This window comes from Salvelinus fontinalis, chromosome 4, assembly GCF_029448725.1.
Source record: "Salvelinus fontinalis isolate EN_2023a chromosome 4, ASM2944872v1, whole genome shotgun sequence".
Taxonomy (NCBI): Eukaryota; Metazoa; Chordata; class Actinopteri; order Salmoniformes; family Salmonidae; genus Salvelinus; species Salvelinus fontinalis.
The window spans coordinates 42,065,595-42,081,492 of record NC_074668.1 but is presented as its reverse complement, the minus strand read 5'-3'; the positions used below and the strand labels follow the sequence as shown (position 1 = coordinate 42,081,492).

The following is a 15,898-nucleotide window of genomic DNA, read 5'->3' as shown; positions in this document are numbered from 1 at the left end:
AGCTTCAACTGGAAGCCAGTGGAGAGAGCGGAGGAGCGGGGTGACGTGAGAGAACTTGGGAAAGTTGAACACCAGACGGGCTGCGGCGTTCTGAATGAGTTGTAGGGGTTTAATGGCACAGGCAGGGAGCCCAGCCAACAGCGAGTTGCAGTAATCCAGACAGGAGATGACAAGTGCCTGGATTAGGACCTGCGCCGCTTCCTGCGTGAGGCAGGGTCGTACTCTGCGAATGTTGTAGAGCATGAACCTACAGGAACGGGTCACCGCCTTGATGTTAGTTGAGAACGACAGGGTGTTGTCCAGGATCACGCCAAGGTTCTTAGCACTCTGGGAGGAGGACACAATGGAGTTGTCAACCGTGATGGCGAGATCATGGAACGGGCAGTCCTTCCCCGGGAGGAAGAGCAGCTCCGTCTTGCCGAGGTTCAGCTTGAGGTGGTGATCCGTCATCCACACTGATATGTCTGCCAGACATGCAGAGATGCGATTCACCACCTGGTTATCAGAGGGGGGAAAGGAGAAGATTAATTGTGTGTCGTCTGCATAGCAATGATAGGAGAGACCATGTGAGGATATGACAGAGCCAAGTGACTTGGTGTATAGTGAGAATAGGAGAGGGCCTAGAACAGAGCCCTGGGGGACACCAGTGGTGAGAGCACGTGGTGCGGAGACAGATTCTCGCCACGCCACCTGGTAGGAGCGACCTGTCAGGTAGGACGCAATCCAAGCGTGGGCCGCGCCGGAGATGCCCAGCTCGGAGAGGGTGGAGAGGAGGATCTGATGGTTCACAGTATCAAAGGCAGCCGATAGGTCTAGAAGGATGAGAGCAGAGGAGAGAGAGTTAGCTTTAGCAGTGCGGAGCGCCTCCGTGACACAGAGAAGAGCAGTCTCAGTTGAATGACTAGTCTTGAAACCTGACTGATTTGGATCAAGAAGGTCATTCTGAGAGAGATAGCAGGAGAGCTGGCCAAGGACGGCACGTTCAAGAGTTTTGGAGAGAAAAGAAAGAAGGGATACTGGTCTGTAGTTGTTGACATCGGAGGGATCTAGTGTAGGTTTTTTCAGAAGGGGTGCAACTCTCGCTCTCTTGAAGACGGAAGGGACGTAGCCAGCGGTCAAGGATGAGTTGATGAGCGAGATGAGGTAAGGGAGAAGGTCTCCGGAAATGGTCTGGAGAAGAGAGGAGGGGATAGGGTCAAGCGGGCAGGTTGTTGGGCGGCCGGCCGTCACAAGACGCGAGATTTCATCTGGAGAGAGAGGGGAGAAAGAGGTCAAAGCACAGGGTAGGGCAGTGTGAGCAGAACCAGCGGTGTCGTTTGACTTAGCAAACGAGGATCGGATGTCATCGACCTTCTTTTCAAAATGGTTGACGAAGTCATCAGCAGAGAGGGAGGAGGGGGGAGGAGGGGGAGGAGGATTCAGGAGGGAGGAGAAGGTGGCAAAGAGCTTCCTAGGGTTAGAGGCAGATGCTTGGAATTTAGAGTGGTAGAAATTGGCTTTAGCAGCAGAGACAGAAGAGGAGAAGGTAGAGAGGAGGGAGTGAAAGGATGCCAGGTCCGCAGGGAGGCGAGTTTTCCTCCATTTCCGCTCGGCTGCCCGGAGCCCTGTTCTGTGAGCTCGCAATGAGTCGTCGAGCCACGGAGCAGGAGGGGAGGACACCTACACCACCCGATGTCACAGGAAGGCCATAAAGATCATCAAGGACAACAACCACCCGAGCCACTGCCTGTTCACCCCGCTATCATCCAGAAGGCGAGGTCAGTACAGCTGCATCAAAGCAGGGACCGAGAGACTGAAAAACAGTTTCTATCTCAAGGCCATCAGACTGTTAAAGAGCCGCCACTAACATTGAGCGGCTGCTGCCAACATACTGACTCAACTCCAGCCACTTTAATAATGGAAATTGATGGAAATTGATAAAAAATGTATCACTAGCCACTTTAAACAATGCCACTTAATATAATGTATATGTATATAGTGTACTCTATATCATCTACTGCATCTTGCCATCTTTATGTAATACATGTATCACTAGCCACTTTTAAACTATGCCACTTTTATGTTTACATACCCTACATTACTCATCTCATATGTATATACTGTACTCGATACCATCTACTGCATCTTGCCTATGCCGTTCTGTACCATCACTCATTCATATATCTTTATGTACATATTCTTTATCCCTTTACACTTGTGTTAATTAGGAGCCCCGACGCTCGTTCTGAACGTTAAAATGCATCGCTTGCGGTATGGTTTTGGAAACATAAGGAACGTATCTTTAATATCAGTAAGAAATAATAATAATTTTTAAAAAGGTAAAATTACTACACACCTTTTTAGGGTTAGGGTTCCCACACGGTCATTTTCCCATGTTACAGCACTTGTTTACAGAAAAATTGACGGAATACAGAGGCGTACCTTTGCTAATTAGCTATCTGCGTCTCAGAACAAACGTGTTGTCACTGAAAAATATTATTGGTTGCAACTGTTAAAACCGAGACAGATTTTGGCATTTTGTGAAGTTATTTTAATATGATATGTAAGTAGAGGGCTTTATGTTTCTAGAACCATACCGCAATTGTGAATCGATTCGCGTTTAGATGGACTATTTGGCTGTTTTGTTTTCCAGAGCCAATTCGCCTCTCAACAGTACATGTAAGGTCCTAGGACTATAAGGAGGAATGTTAGTCTCCTTTAGTACATTATTCAACTAGGGAGAAGATGGCATAGTCCAGTGGTAGGCAACTAGATTATTTTTGTCTGAGCGGATGGTCAGAGGGCCTTGAACATAATTATAGAAATTTGCAGCAAATTGACCACAAGTAAGCCCAAAAATAGATTGTATTTTAAAATAACATAAACATTTAATAACTTGATTACATTGAGACATGATCACATAAGTCTCTCTTTTTATTTGTAGGAATATTTGTAACTACAGATTTACTAAATTATTGGTGAAAAAAAAATCAATATTGGAACGGTTTTGGCTCGGGGCCGCCTGTAGCCTATTCTGTGTTTGAATTATCTCCCACTGCGTCGCAGCTGCAAACCACACTGCTCCTGCTCCCCTCTCGCCCCTGGAAAGAAATGAGACACTATCCTCACAACACTCCTCCCCTCCCTCTCAAACTTGGAGCTTTCTCCCACTTTTACCGTGTTCTTCTGTAGCCTATACCCGGTCTTCTTCGATGCAGCCTATGTTTTCCTCCTTATCATGACGCTGGCCGTTGATGGAACAAACAGGTCGCTGGACCGCCTCTAAAGCATTATCGAAACTTCAATGCCAGTGAATATTTTTCAATCTCTTGATTTTGGTTAGATGAAATATGCGATGTCCGCGTGTGAGCCGGGTTCTTTTTCTGCTACATTCTGTTTTGTTTTTGGCTGCCAGCCATGTCGAGTTCTCGCTGCCTGGCAGCCTCCTCTCTCCAGACGAAGAACAAGGTCAGTGTGTCTTAGTTGTTACAACTAGCCTAGGTTATAATTGCTGCAACAATGTTGCGATTTTACTTTAGCAATTTCACTTACATGCATAGATTCAATGCAACGGCACACATCGTAGTTAGCCATTACAAGGTTAGTGCATGCATTTGTGCATCATTTTAGCCAAGTGGCAGGTTGATCAATTAATTTATAATTTGATAAATGATTAACTGATTGATCTGGGAATTATATTGTAAGTATTGGATCAATTCAGTGTAGTGGATATGTGTATCCAACTGGCCTAATGTTCTTACTTTTCCATGTTATCCTCAGGTCGCTTTCTCCAGTCCCAGTCGGATGTGTCCATTGTCCATCCAGTCAAAGTTGACAGTGATGGACAGTTTCTCTCCCACTCTCTAGCACACGGCTTTGAGCGCGTGCGGCACAAGCGAGACTTGGGGCCTTTGGAGGGACGCGTTTATTATAAGGTGACCTACAAAGGTCGCAATTTGGTTTTTAATTTAACAGTCAACAACTATTTGGTGTCGAACAAATATGTTCTGGAGCGGCGAAACGGAAGTCTGAACCGGACTGAGCACCGTACCACAGGGGAGAATGCGTGCCACCTGATCGGCACCGTGACGGATCCTACTAATGCGCGCGGGACAGCCGCCATCAGCACCTGTGAAGGCTTGGTAAGAAACCAGGATACTGACCATGATTGGAATTTAACTCCATGTCATCTTTAATTATTTTCACTGATTTTAAGACATACCCCAGACAGGATTTATACGTCTCGCCGACGTCGGCACGATGTAACATGATACATCGGGCTGATGTAAAATAAACGTTACATAAATAAATAAAAATCAAATGTAGTATGGAGAGCTAGTAGAAAGAGGAGGAAGGGAAGAGCTACTAAGGTACACAATAGTACATTTTGGTAGATAGAAGGTGCTCTTTGGTAAAAGGGGTAAATTGGTCATCAAAAAGAAATGAGGACCAAGGCACTCTTCATATAATTAATTAAAATGCCTTTATTAGTATGGCATGTTCAATAGAAACAAAGTTTTTAAAAACCGATGCGTTTCGGCTGCATGGCCTTCATCAGGGAGTACAAAAACAAAAAAAAAGAGAATAGAATGTCCTCTTTTGAACAGCTTTTCCAATTAGCCCTAATTGGAAGTGAAAGTGGTTACAAAATTGATTGGACACACCTAGTAAGCAATAATATACACATTAAAAGGTGAAATACTGTAGCTATGTTATCATAAACATACAACTCCAAGCTAGAAGTGTCAGAACACTTAGAAAGGTAGTTCTAACCTTAAATATGACTGGGAGAAGTGTCAAGAATAAGAAAGCAATATATTCCATAGTACACTAGAACACAGCAAAACATGAACAACAGTCTAAACATAGCTGAGGGCAATTGAGCAAAATGTCCACTAGATGACAGCAAATGGATCTATCACGACCCTACAGGAAGGGTGAGAAATCCATATCTCTTCATTTAAACCAGGGTATTTAATGGCCTGTAGTTTGTAAATCCCCAAACTTTCCCTTTGGTTTAACTGTTTAAGACGGTCCCCTTTTCTAATAGAGGCCGGAATATGATCAATACCCATAGCTTGTAGGGAGGCAGGGTTGCCATGGTGTAAGGACTTGTAGTGCCTTGCCATGGGGTAGTCTTCATTGCCTACCCGTATGGCGTACTTGTGTTCCGCCAAGCGGTCTTGAAGGCGTCTCTTTGTCCGTCCAATGTAGAACACCTTGCACTGTGGACATTCCAATCTATAGATGACATGAGTGGTTTTGCAGTTAATGAAATGCTTGACGTAATACTCAATTTTTGAAGCTGTGTCAACAAAATACTTATTCTGTGCAATATTCCTGCAATGGTTGCAATGGTTACATTTAAAAGAGCCCTTGGGTTTGTGGTCAAGCCAAGTTTTTTGAGAGTCACCCGGAAGATAACTGTGGACTAATTTGTCATTTAGGGAAGGACATCTCTTATAGCTTATGACTGGTGGCTCAGGAAAGACTTGGCGTAGTAGCGTATCACTTTGGATGATTCCCCAATTATTTTTAATGATTCTTTTGATGTTCTCTGCTTCAGTGCTGTATTTTGTAACAAAATACACACTCTCTGATGTATCACGAGGCACTCCCCTTCGTAACAAGTTCTCTCTGTCAAGTAATCCAGCCCTTATACCTGCATCTTTCAGGACCTGAACGCTGTAGCCCCGATTCAAAAAGCGATTCTCCAATTCAGCAGATTTGACACTGTAGTCTGTTTCCTGATTGCAAATTCTGCAGACTCTTTGGAATTGGCCATATGGAATATTCTCTTTCAGCCTTTTGGGGTGAAAGCTGTCTGCCCTCAGAATGGTATTCCCATCTGTAGGCTTCCTAAAGATTGATGTGTGCAAACAACCTTTGTCATTTTTACTAATGTCGAGGTCCAAAAAATGAATGTTATCCTTGCTGTGTTCCATAGTTAGTTTGATGTTAGGGTTAATGCTGTTAAGGTATTGGTGGAAGGAAATAAGTTCATCTTCTGAGCCGGACCAAAACAGGCAAACATCATCAATATAGCGTCGCCACCATATCATCCGGTCAAAGAAATGGTTATTAGAAGGATCCAAAATGAAGTAATTTTCCCATTTACCCAAGTACAAACCAGCGTAGGAATGGAGTATGGAGTATGGAGAGCGTTTGCACATTGGCAAGATGGCGGCATTAGATCGCATTTGCCCTTCAGGCGCTGTTTGGAGGATGCATGTCAAAGCTGTTAAATTATACTAGCAATAATGAAAACAATAAGCTTTATATTTTAGTCATTTAGCCGACCCAACTTACTAGTGAGTGCATACATTTTTGTATTTTTCATACTTATCCCCGTGGAATCGAACCCACAAGCACCATGCTCTACCAACTGAGCTACATGGGGACTATAAGTGATTTTGTTTGGGGGTAAACTGAAGAGAGAAGATTCAAGTTTATTAGGCTATTGCTATACCATGTTAAAACTCTTAAGGATCCGCCCCTTTTTTTCCAATTTCACCTGAAATGACATACTCAAATCTAACTGCCTGTAGCTCAGGCCCTGAAGCAAGGATATGCATATTCTTGGTACCATTTGAAAGGAAACACTTTGAAGTTTGTGGAAATGTGAACTGAATGTAGGAGAATATAACACAATAGATCTGGTAAAAGATAATACAAAGAAAAAACCAACTGTTCTTTTGTGACACTCCTCCCCTGTCAGCACGCACTCTTTTGGCCGGCGTATCAAAATGCGTAGGGAATATATCGTTTAGAGAGCGTTTTTGCACATTGTCAAGACAACACCCAAGACATTCGAATAGAATGTTGAAGCCTGGCCGACATATAAACATCTGCAAGACATCTTGTCAATGTGCTAACGCTCTCCATACTACATCTTCCTTATGTATCATGTATACATCGTGACTACTTTGGGCAGACGTACAATACCAGTCAAAAGTTTGGATACACCTACTCATTCAAGGGTTTTTCTCTATTTTTACTATTTTCTACATTGTAGAGTAATAGTGAAGACATCAAAACTATGAAATAACACATATGGAATCATGTAGTAACCCAAAAATTGTTAAACAAATGTAAATATATTTTAGATTATTCAAAGTAGCCACCCTTTGCATTGATGACAGCTTTGAACACCCTTAGCATTCTCTCAATGAGCTTCACGAGGTAGTCACCTGGAATGCTTTTCCAACTGTCTTGAAGGAGTTCCCACATATTCTGAGCACTTTTTGGATACTTTTCCTTCACTCTGCGGTTTTACTCCTCCCAAATCATCTCAATTGGGTTGAAGTTGGGTGACTGTGGAGGCCAGGTCATCTGATGCAGCGCTCCATCACTCTCCTTCTTGGCCAAATAGCCCTTAAACAGCCTGGAGGTGTGTTTTAGGTCATTGTCTTGTTGAAAAATAAATGATAGTCTCACGAAGCGCAAACCAGATGAGATGGTGTATCACTGCAGAATGCTGTGGTAGCCATGCTGGTGAAGTGTGCCTTGAATTCTAAATAATCACTGACAGTGTCACGAAGCACCATCACACCTCCTCCATGCGTCACGGTGGGAACTATGCATGTGGAGATCATCCATTCACCTACTCTGCGTCTCACAAAGACACAGCAGTTGGAACCAAAAATATCAAATTTGGAATCGTTTGTCTGCTTATTTGAACTGTTCTTGCCATAATATGGACTTGGCCTTTTACCAAATAGGGCTATATTCTGTATACCAACCCTACCTTGTCACAACTAAACTGATTGGTTCAAACGCATTAAGAAGGAAAGAAATTCCACAACTTAAATTTTAACAAGGCACACCTGTTAATTGAAATGCATTCCAGGTGACTACCTCATGAAGCTGGTTGAGACAATGCCAAGAGTGTGCAAAGCTGTCATCAAGACAAATGGTGGCTACTTTGAAGAATCCCAAATATAAAATATATTTTGATTTGTTTAACGTTTTTTTGGTTACTACATGATTCCATATGTGTTATTTCATCGTTTTGATGTCTTCACTATTATTCTACAATGTAGAAAATAGTACAAATAAAGAAAAACCATGGAATGAGTAGGTGTGTCCAAACTTTTGACTGGTACTGTATGTGTGCTATCTGGGTCCCAATTCTGATGTCTACAAGATCTACGGCCAACTCTGTGATGCTGAGAGGCCATGTGACGGTGCAGCGCGAATGCATTTCGACCTCCTACACTCACAGCCGCCCTCCCGCCAACCTTCTAAATGGAACGCAATCCACTAACAATATACCGCTGCCAGGCCGACATCGGGGAGGTGTATGTGCACTGTCTGAGTAGTTAGGCCAGTGTAATCCTTCTCCAATGCATCCTTATACTTTTCTCTGTGATTCAGTGATCAATATAAGGCTTCACAAATTAACCACATTGAGAAGCAGGTAAAGATAACTGAAATAAGGAGATATGTACCCTCATTATGATTTAGCCACATTGATTTAGCTTAGATAGGACTTTTCGTATGTGTAATTTCTTGCCCTGTTTACCATTCACATATTATAGAAGCGGCTGCCTCCCCAAGGTCAGACTAACTTCTTTAAAATATACAGGAGAGAGACTTCAGAGAAGTACTAAAATATGCAGAAGAGGATGTGGTCTGGCTGGTCACAGTTGAGCAACCCTTCAGACTGACAGTACTTTGTCTGTTGGTCCGGCCTTCAAAGATTTCCTGACTGTTTGCAGAAAGACTTTAGCTTCATAGCCCCCAAACGTCCGCATCTGCCGCCTCTCCTCGGTCTACTGGGAGACTCTGGCTCTCTTGCATGCTCTTTCTCTCCTCCTTCTCTCCCGTCTCACCCTTCTTCTCCCAAATGTGTCTTCTACTCTCAGCTCTCTCTCTCTCTCCCTGGATCTACAGTGTTATGTTTCTCTTTGTTTGACCACAGAGAGTACGTTTGAGAATGTGGCTTCTATGGCTACTACTTACAAAGAGGCGGAAGTAAAACTTGGATTAGTGTCACACACAAACAAGGCGGCAGTATTTTTAGAATTCTTGTATGTTTCTTATAAGAAACCTACTTTTATCTACAAAGGAAAGGAAGACTTATATTTTTATCACAATGACAGTTGAGTTTTTCTCTCTGTCTGCTGACCAGAAAACAGCTGCACAGCAGAGAGCGACAAAGGGGAGACTTCCGTATTGTCCCTGATTTATTTACTGTAGTGGAATTACAAAGAGGATATGGAAGAGGAGGAACTTCCCTCTGTATTTGATCAGACTTGTCAGTAAATGGCCTGTGATGGATGTCTCTCAGTGTTTACTCTCGTCACATCAGGAATGCCACTGCTGCAAGGTCTTGTCTCAGTGTCTGTCAGTCATGTTTGGTTTGCAGTCGCTCAGTAAGCCAAACCTTGTAAATACATGTCATTGAGTATATACAGCTGTTGTGATTGTGAATGCGTTTGGGTTAGAGCAAATAGACAGGGAGTGTGCAAAGACCTCCCTGCATTTGTTATCCAGTTGCTCCTAAAGGGTTCCTGGGCTGTGACCCCAGTGAGATCACACCAGATAGACTTCACTATTCAACGTTTCTCCAGGTCCCCAGGACGTTAGGAGATGCCATCAATGCTGTCCACTAGGGGCAATGTGAGCGCGTATTACATTACATTTACATTTAAGTCATTTAGCAGACGGTCTTATCCAGAGCGACTTACAAATTGGAAAGTTCATACATATTCATCCTGGTCCCCCCGTGGGAATTGAACCCTGGTCCCCCCGTGGGACCATCTAGTAGGCTCGCGGCTTGCTACAGTGTTGTGGATGGGGATAGAGGATGGGCTTGAACCATGTGCGTCAGCTTTGAGGATCGCAGGTTCAATCCCGGTGCCGGGTAATCGTAATGTTTTTTCTTCCTGTTTTAACCTTATCCCATACCTTAACCATTACTTAAACTTAACCGTTACGTTTTTTTATGCATAACCGTCAACTTTTTTCTGTTTTAACAACCTTAACCCTTACCTACTTTCACTTCATAGACATTTTTACTCATTTCCATGTAAAGGACCCATGAGAACCAATATGTGAAGTTCATAGAAGTGTAACAGTATTGCTTCCGTCCCTCTCCTCGCCCCTACCTGGGCTCGAACCAGGGACCCTCTGCACACATCGACAACAGCCACGCTCGAAGCATCGTTACCCAACGCTATTAGCGCGCGCCACCGCTAACTAGCTAGCCATTTCACCCCCCAATTGACCTCCTCCTTTTCCGCAGCAACCAGTGATCCGGGTCAATGGCTTGAACCAGGGACCCTCTGCACACATCAACAACTGACACCCACGAAGCATCGTTATCCATCGCGCCACAAAAGCCGCGGCCCTTGCAGAGCAAGGGGAATGTTCAGCCATTTCACATCGGTTACAGAAGCATATTCAATTGTGTGTTTAATGAAAGCTAAGAGTATATATTTCTGGGAAATGAAGGCATAGATACATTTTTCAACCATTTTCCTTCTTAAACATTAGGCTTAAAAGTAATGGCTTGGATTTCTGGTCAAACTGATGGAAAAGGGGTCATAGAAAACGTCTACCAGAAAAAGTCTAAAAAGGTTTTAGAAATACATCAAAACACAATAATGTTGAAGTAAAGACCCCTGCCAACTAATATCAACACTTGAATAATTTGAATAAATTATTTACCTTCTGTAAGTTTAAGAAACATTTGCTTGTGCCTTGTAATTCCGTTACCAAAACCCACATATCTTTAAGATATTTTCTCATTTCTCTCCCTCATGAGGAGGGAGGATAATGCAAGTTCAGGTAGACCTACCAAATAGTGTTTTTACTGATATCCGTTTTTGTTTATGTGTTATTAAGTGATTAAAACTCGTAATTCGGCAACATAATTACAAGTAACGGAATTACTGCAATTAATTGGCTACAATGGGAATTCATAGTAGTCACAAACCACAGTTGGGTCACCTGCTACTGTCCTCCCTTCCACCGGCATACTGTTATGTTCATCTCATAGGGTCTCCTGCTACTGTCCTCCCTTCCACTGACATACTGTTATGTTCATCTCATAGGGTCTCCCGCTACTGTTCTCCCTTCCACTGATATACTGTTATGTTCATCTCATAGGGTCTCCTGCTACTTTCCTCCCTTCCACTGGCATACTGTTATGTTTAGCTCATAGGGTCTCCTGCTACTGTCCTCCCTTCCACTGGCATACTGTTATGTTCATCTCATAGGGTCTCCTGCTACTGTCCTCCCTTCCACTGGCATACTGTTATGTTAATCTCATAGGGTCTCCTGCTACTGTCCTCCCTTCCACTGGCATAATGTTATGTTCAGCTCATAAATGTTTTCTTTCTCTTTCTGTCATCTGGTGGTCAAAGCGAGAGTGTGAAAACAGTCTGGACAACCCCTCCCTCCCTCCTCTCTCTTTTCTCTCTCTCCAGTTAATGTTACCTGTCCCGGCTTACTGGCACCTACCCATATAAGCCCCCTCTCTTTCCATTTACTGTAACCAGTATCCGCACCCACTGAGCACCAAACGTCCATGGACGTTGAAAAGTAGTTAAAAATGTTTGTCGATTTTTGGTCCGGTGCTTACTTAAGTGTCATTTTCCAACAATGTAGAGTTAAAGATGAAATAAAAATAGTAACAGGAGGAATAAGTACACAGTGAAAAACAATAACGAGTAAAAAATAACATGGCTATATACAGGGGGAAAAAAACATTACCAAGTCGATGTGCAGGGGTACGAGGTCATTGAGATAGCTACAGTATGTACGTATAGGTAGGGGTAAAGTGACTAGGCAACAGGACAGATAACAGATAATAGACTGAGCTGTAGCAGCAGCTTATTTATGTATGTATTTATGTATGTAGTGTGTCTGTCAGTGTAAGTATGTGTGAGTGTGTAGGTAGAGACCAGTGTGTGTGCATAGAATATAAGCCTGTGTGTAGAATAATAACCATATACACTATATATACAGAAAAGTATGTGGACACCGCTTCAAACTAGTGGATTTGGCTATTCCAGCCACACCCGTTGCTGACAGGTGTATAAAATCGAGCACAAAGCCATGCAATCTCCATAGACAAACATTGGCATTAGAATGGCCTTACTGAAGAGCTCAGTGACTTTCAATGTGGCACCGTCAATGGATGCCACCTTTCCAACAAGTCAGTTAATCGAATTTCCGCCCTGCTAGAGCTGCCCTGGTCAACTGTAAGTGCTGTTATTGTGAAGTGGAAACATCTAGAAGCAGCAATGGATCAGCCGCGAAGTGGTAGGCCACACAAACTCACAGAACGGGACCGCCAAGTGCTGAAACGTGTAACGCGTAAAAAATAGTCTGTCCTCGGTTGCAACACTCACTACCGAGTTCCAAACTGCCTCTGGAAGCAACGTCAGCACAATAACTGTTAATCTGGAGCCTCATGAAATAAGTTTCCATGGACGAGCAGCCGCACACTAGCCTAAGATCACCAACGCGCAATGCCAAGCGTAAGCTTGAGTGGTTTAAAGCTTGCCATCATTGGATTCTGGAGCTGTGGAAACGCATTCTCTGGAGTGAGGAATCACGCTTCACCATCTGGCAGTCCGACGGACAAATCTGGTTTTGGAGGATGTCAGGAGAACGCGACCTGCCCGATTGCATAGTGCCAACTGTAAAGTTTGGTGGAGGAGGAATAATGGTCTGGTGCTGTTTTTCATTGTCCTGACTCGGCCCCTTAGTTCCAGTGAAGGGAAATCTTAACCCTACAGCATACAATGACATTCTAAATGATTCTGTCCTTCCAACTTTGTGGCAACAGTTTGGGGAAGTCCCTTTCCTGCACAAAGCGAGGTCCATACAGAAATGGTTTGTTGAGATCGGTGTGGAAGTACTGGCCTGCACAGATCACAAAACCTCAACCCCATCGAGCACTTTTGGGATGAATTGGTACGCTGTCTGAGAGCCAGGCCTAATCGCCCAACATCAGTTCCCGACCTTACTAATGCTCTTGTGGCTGAATGGAAGCAAGTCCCCGCAGCAATGTTGGAACATTGCTGCGGGGACTAGATAACCGCCTTGAAACACATCACTTATTAGCAGTTCAGCACATCAGCATTTCTTGTACTGTTACACAAAAATCAAGATAAACCTTTTCCATCATAGTAGACATTGATTGTCTGTAACAAAACTGACTAAACTCTGTTGGCCAATGTTAGATATACAGTTGAAGTCGGAAGTTTACATACACTTTGGACAGGTTGGAGTCATTAAAACTTGTTTTTCAACCACTCCACAAATGTCTTGTTAACAAACTATAGTTTTGGCAAGTCGGTTAGGACATCTACTTTGTGCATGACACAAGTCATTTTTCCAACAATTGTTTACAGACAGATTATTTCACTTATAATTCACTGGATCACAAGTCCAGTGGGTCAGAAGTTGTCATACACTAAGTTGACTGTGCCTTTAAACAGCTTGGAAAAATCCAGAAAATGATGTCATGGCTTTAGAAGCTTCTGATAGGTTAATTGACATAATTTGAGTCAATTGGAGGTGTACCTGTAGATGTATTTCAAGGTCTACCTTCAAACTCAGTGCCTCTTTGCTTGACATCATGGGAAAATCAAAAGAAATCAGCCAAGACCTCAGAAAAAAATTGTAGACCTCCACAAGTCTGGTTCATCCTTGGGAGCAATTTCCAAACGCCTGAAGGTACCACGTTCACCTGTACAAACAATAGTACGCAAGTATAAACACCATGGGACCACGCAGCCGTCATGCCGCTCAGGAAGGAGACGCTTTCTGTCTCCTAGAGATGAACTTACTTTGGTGCGAAAAGTGCAAATCAATCCCAGAACAACAGCAAAGGACCTTGTGAAGATGCTGGAGGAAACATGTACAAAAGTATCTATATCCACAGAAAAACTAGTCCTATATCGACATAACCTGAAAGGCCGCTCAGCAAGGAAGAAGCCACTGCTCCAAAACCGCCATAAAAAAGCCAAACTACAGTTTGCAACTGCACATGGGGACAAAGATCACACTTTTTGGAGAAATGTCTTCTGGTCTGATGAAACAAAAATATAACTGTTTGGCCATATTGACCATTGCTATGTTTGGAGAAAAAAGGGGGAGGCTTGCAAGCAGAAGAACACCATCCCAACCGTGAAGCACAGGGGTGGCAGCATCATGTTGTGGGGGTGCTTTGCTGCAGGAGGGACTGGTGCACTTCACAAAATAGATGGGATCATGAGGCAGGAAAATTATGTGGATATATTGAAGCAACATCTCAAGGGCATCAGTCGGAGGTTAAAGCTTGGTTGCAAATGGGTCTTCCAAATGGACAATGACCCCAAGCATACTTCCAAAGTTGTGGCAAAATGGCTTAAGGACAACAAAGTCAAGGTATTGGAGTGGCCATCACAAAGCCCTGACCTCAATCCTATAGAAAATTTGTGGGCAGAACTGAAAAAAACTTTTGCGAGCAAGGAGGCCTACAAACCTGACTCAGTTACATCAGCTCTGTCAGGAGGAATGGGCGAAAATTCACCCAACTTATTGTGGGAAGCTTGTGGAAGGCTACCCAAAACGTTTGACCCAAGTTAAACAATTTAAAGGCAATGCTACCAAATACTAATTGAGTGTATGTACACTTCTGACCCACTGGAAATGTAATGAAAGAAATAAAAGCTGAAATAAATCATTCTCTCTGCTATTATTCTGACATTTCACATTCTTAAAATAAAGTGGTGATCCTAACTGACCTAAGACAGGGAATTTTTACTAGGATTAAATGTCAGGAATTGTGAAAAACTGAGTTTAAATGTAAGGTGTATGTAATCTTCTGATTTCAACTGTAGCTAGCCACATGCTAACATGAGTCCTACTACTAACAGGAGTAGTTCCAGATAATGGCTAACACAAACATTGGCTACCATGATATCCTGAACCACCAGGCCGTTCCTCTCCGGACATCAAAGCCACAATGTATTGTTCGTATATAAGAGTTTTTTGATAAATGTAATTCAAATTGAGAAAATAGAAGTGTATAATAACATTTTTACTTTAGCATAAAGACCATTTCGATTGAATATCATCAATCTACGTTTTTAGGTTTGTGGTAATATATCGTGCAACCTGGCCTTTAATTCGGAGAAGATATTTAACAGCGTTTTGGGAATATGTGTTCCCAATAAAAAACAGAGGGAGATTTTGCCGGAATTCTGTTACCAAACTTTGCGTCTGCACAGTTCTTCCAGTAAATGTGGTTTTGTGAAATGGTCTGTGTAAATTGTTCAAAGTAGTCCTTGTACATAGAGACATAGAGATTAGTTTGTTAAATGTTGGGGCCTCCCAGGTGGCACAGTGGTCTAGAGCTGCGCCACCAGAGTCTCTGGGTTCGCGCCCAGGCTCTGTCGCAGCCGGCTGCGACCGGGATGTCCGTGGGGCGACGCACAATTGGCATAGCGTCGTCCGGGTTAGGGAGGGTTTGGCCGGTAGGGATATCCTTGTCTCATCGCGCTCCAGCGACTCCTGTGGCGGGCTGGGCGCAGTGCGCGCTAACCGAGGTGGGCGGGTGCACGGTGTTTCCTCCGACACATTGGTGCGGCTGGCTTCCGGGTTGGAGGCGCGCTGTGTTAAGAAGCACTGCGGCTTGGTTGGGTTGTGCTTCGGAGGACGCATGGCTTTCGACCTTCGTCTCTCCCGAGCCCGTACGGGAGTTGTAGCGATGAGACAAGATAGTAATTACTAGCGATTGGATACCACGAAGAAAAGGGGGTAATATTAAAAAATGTTGAAATCAGTGGTTTTTGTTTGGCCAAAATGTTTAAGTGAACAAATAAACTAGTAATATAGGGTGTGCAACTTTAATCATTTTTTTTTACAGCTAGTCTTCAGCCACCATTTTAATCCTCAGGGCTAATCTACTATAGTG

General features: G+C 43.4%; 1 protein-coding gene across 1 annotated transcript in view; it reads left to right on the top strand.

Annotated features, from left to right (window-relative positions):
* Positions 1-3,041: 3,041 nt before the first annotated feature.
* Positions 3,042-15,898, top strand: part of LOC129853803 (A disintegrin and metalloproteinase with thrombospondin motifs 12-like) — a 48,414-nt gene continuing 35,557 nt past the window's right edge. Inside the window, exons 1-2 of the mRNA XM_055920217.1 lie at positions 3,042-3,447; positions 3,760-4,121. Of these exons, the coding sequence (XP_055776192.1) occupies positions 3,330-3,447; positions 3,760-4,121 (480 nt within the window). The 5' untranslated portion in view covers positions 3,042-3,329. The remainder of the gene's footprint in view (positions 3,448-3,759; positions 4,122-15,898) is intronic.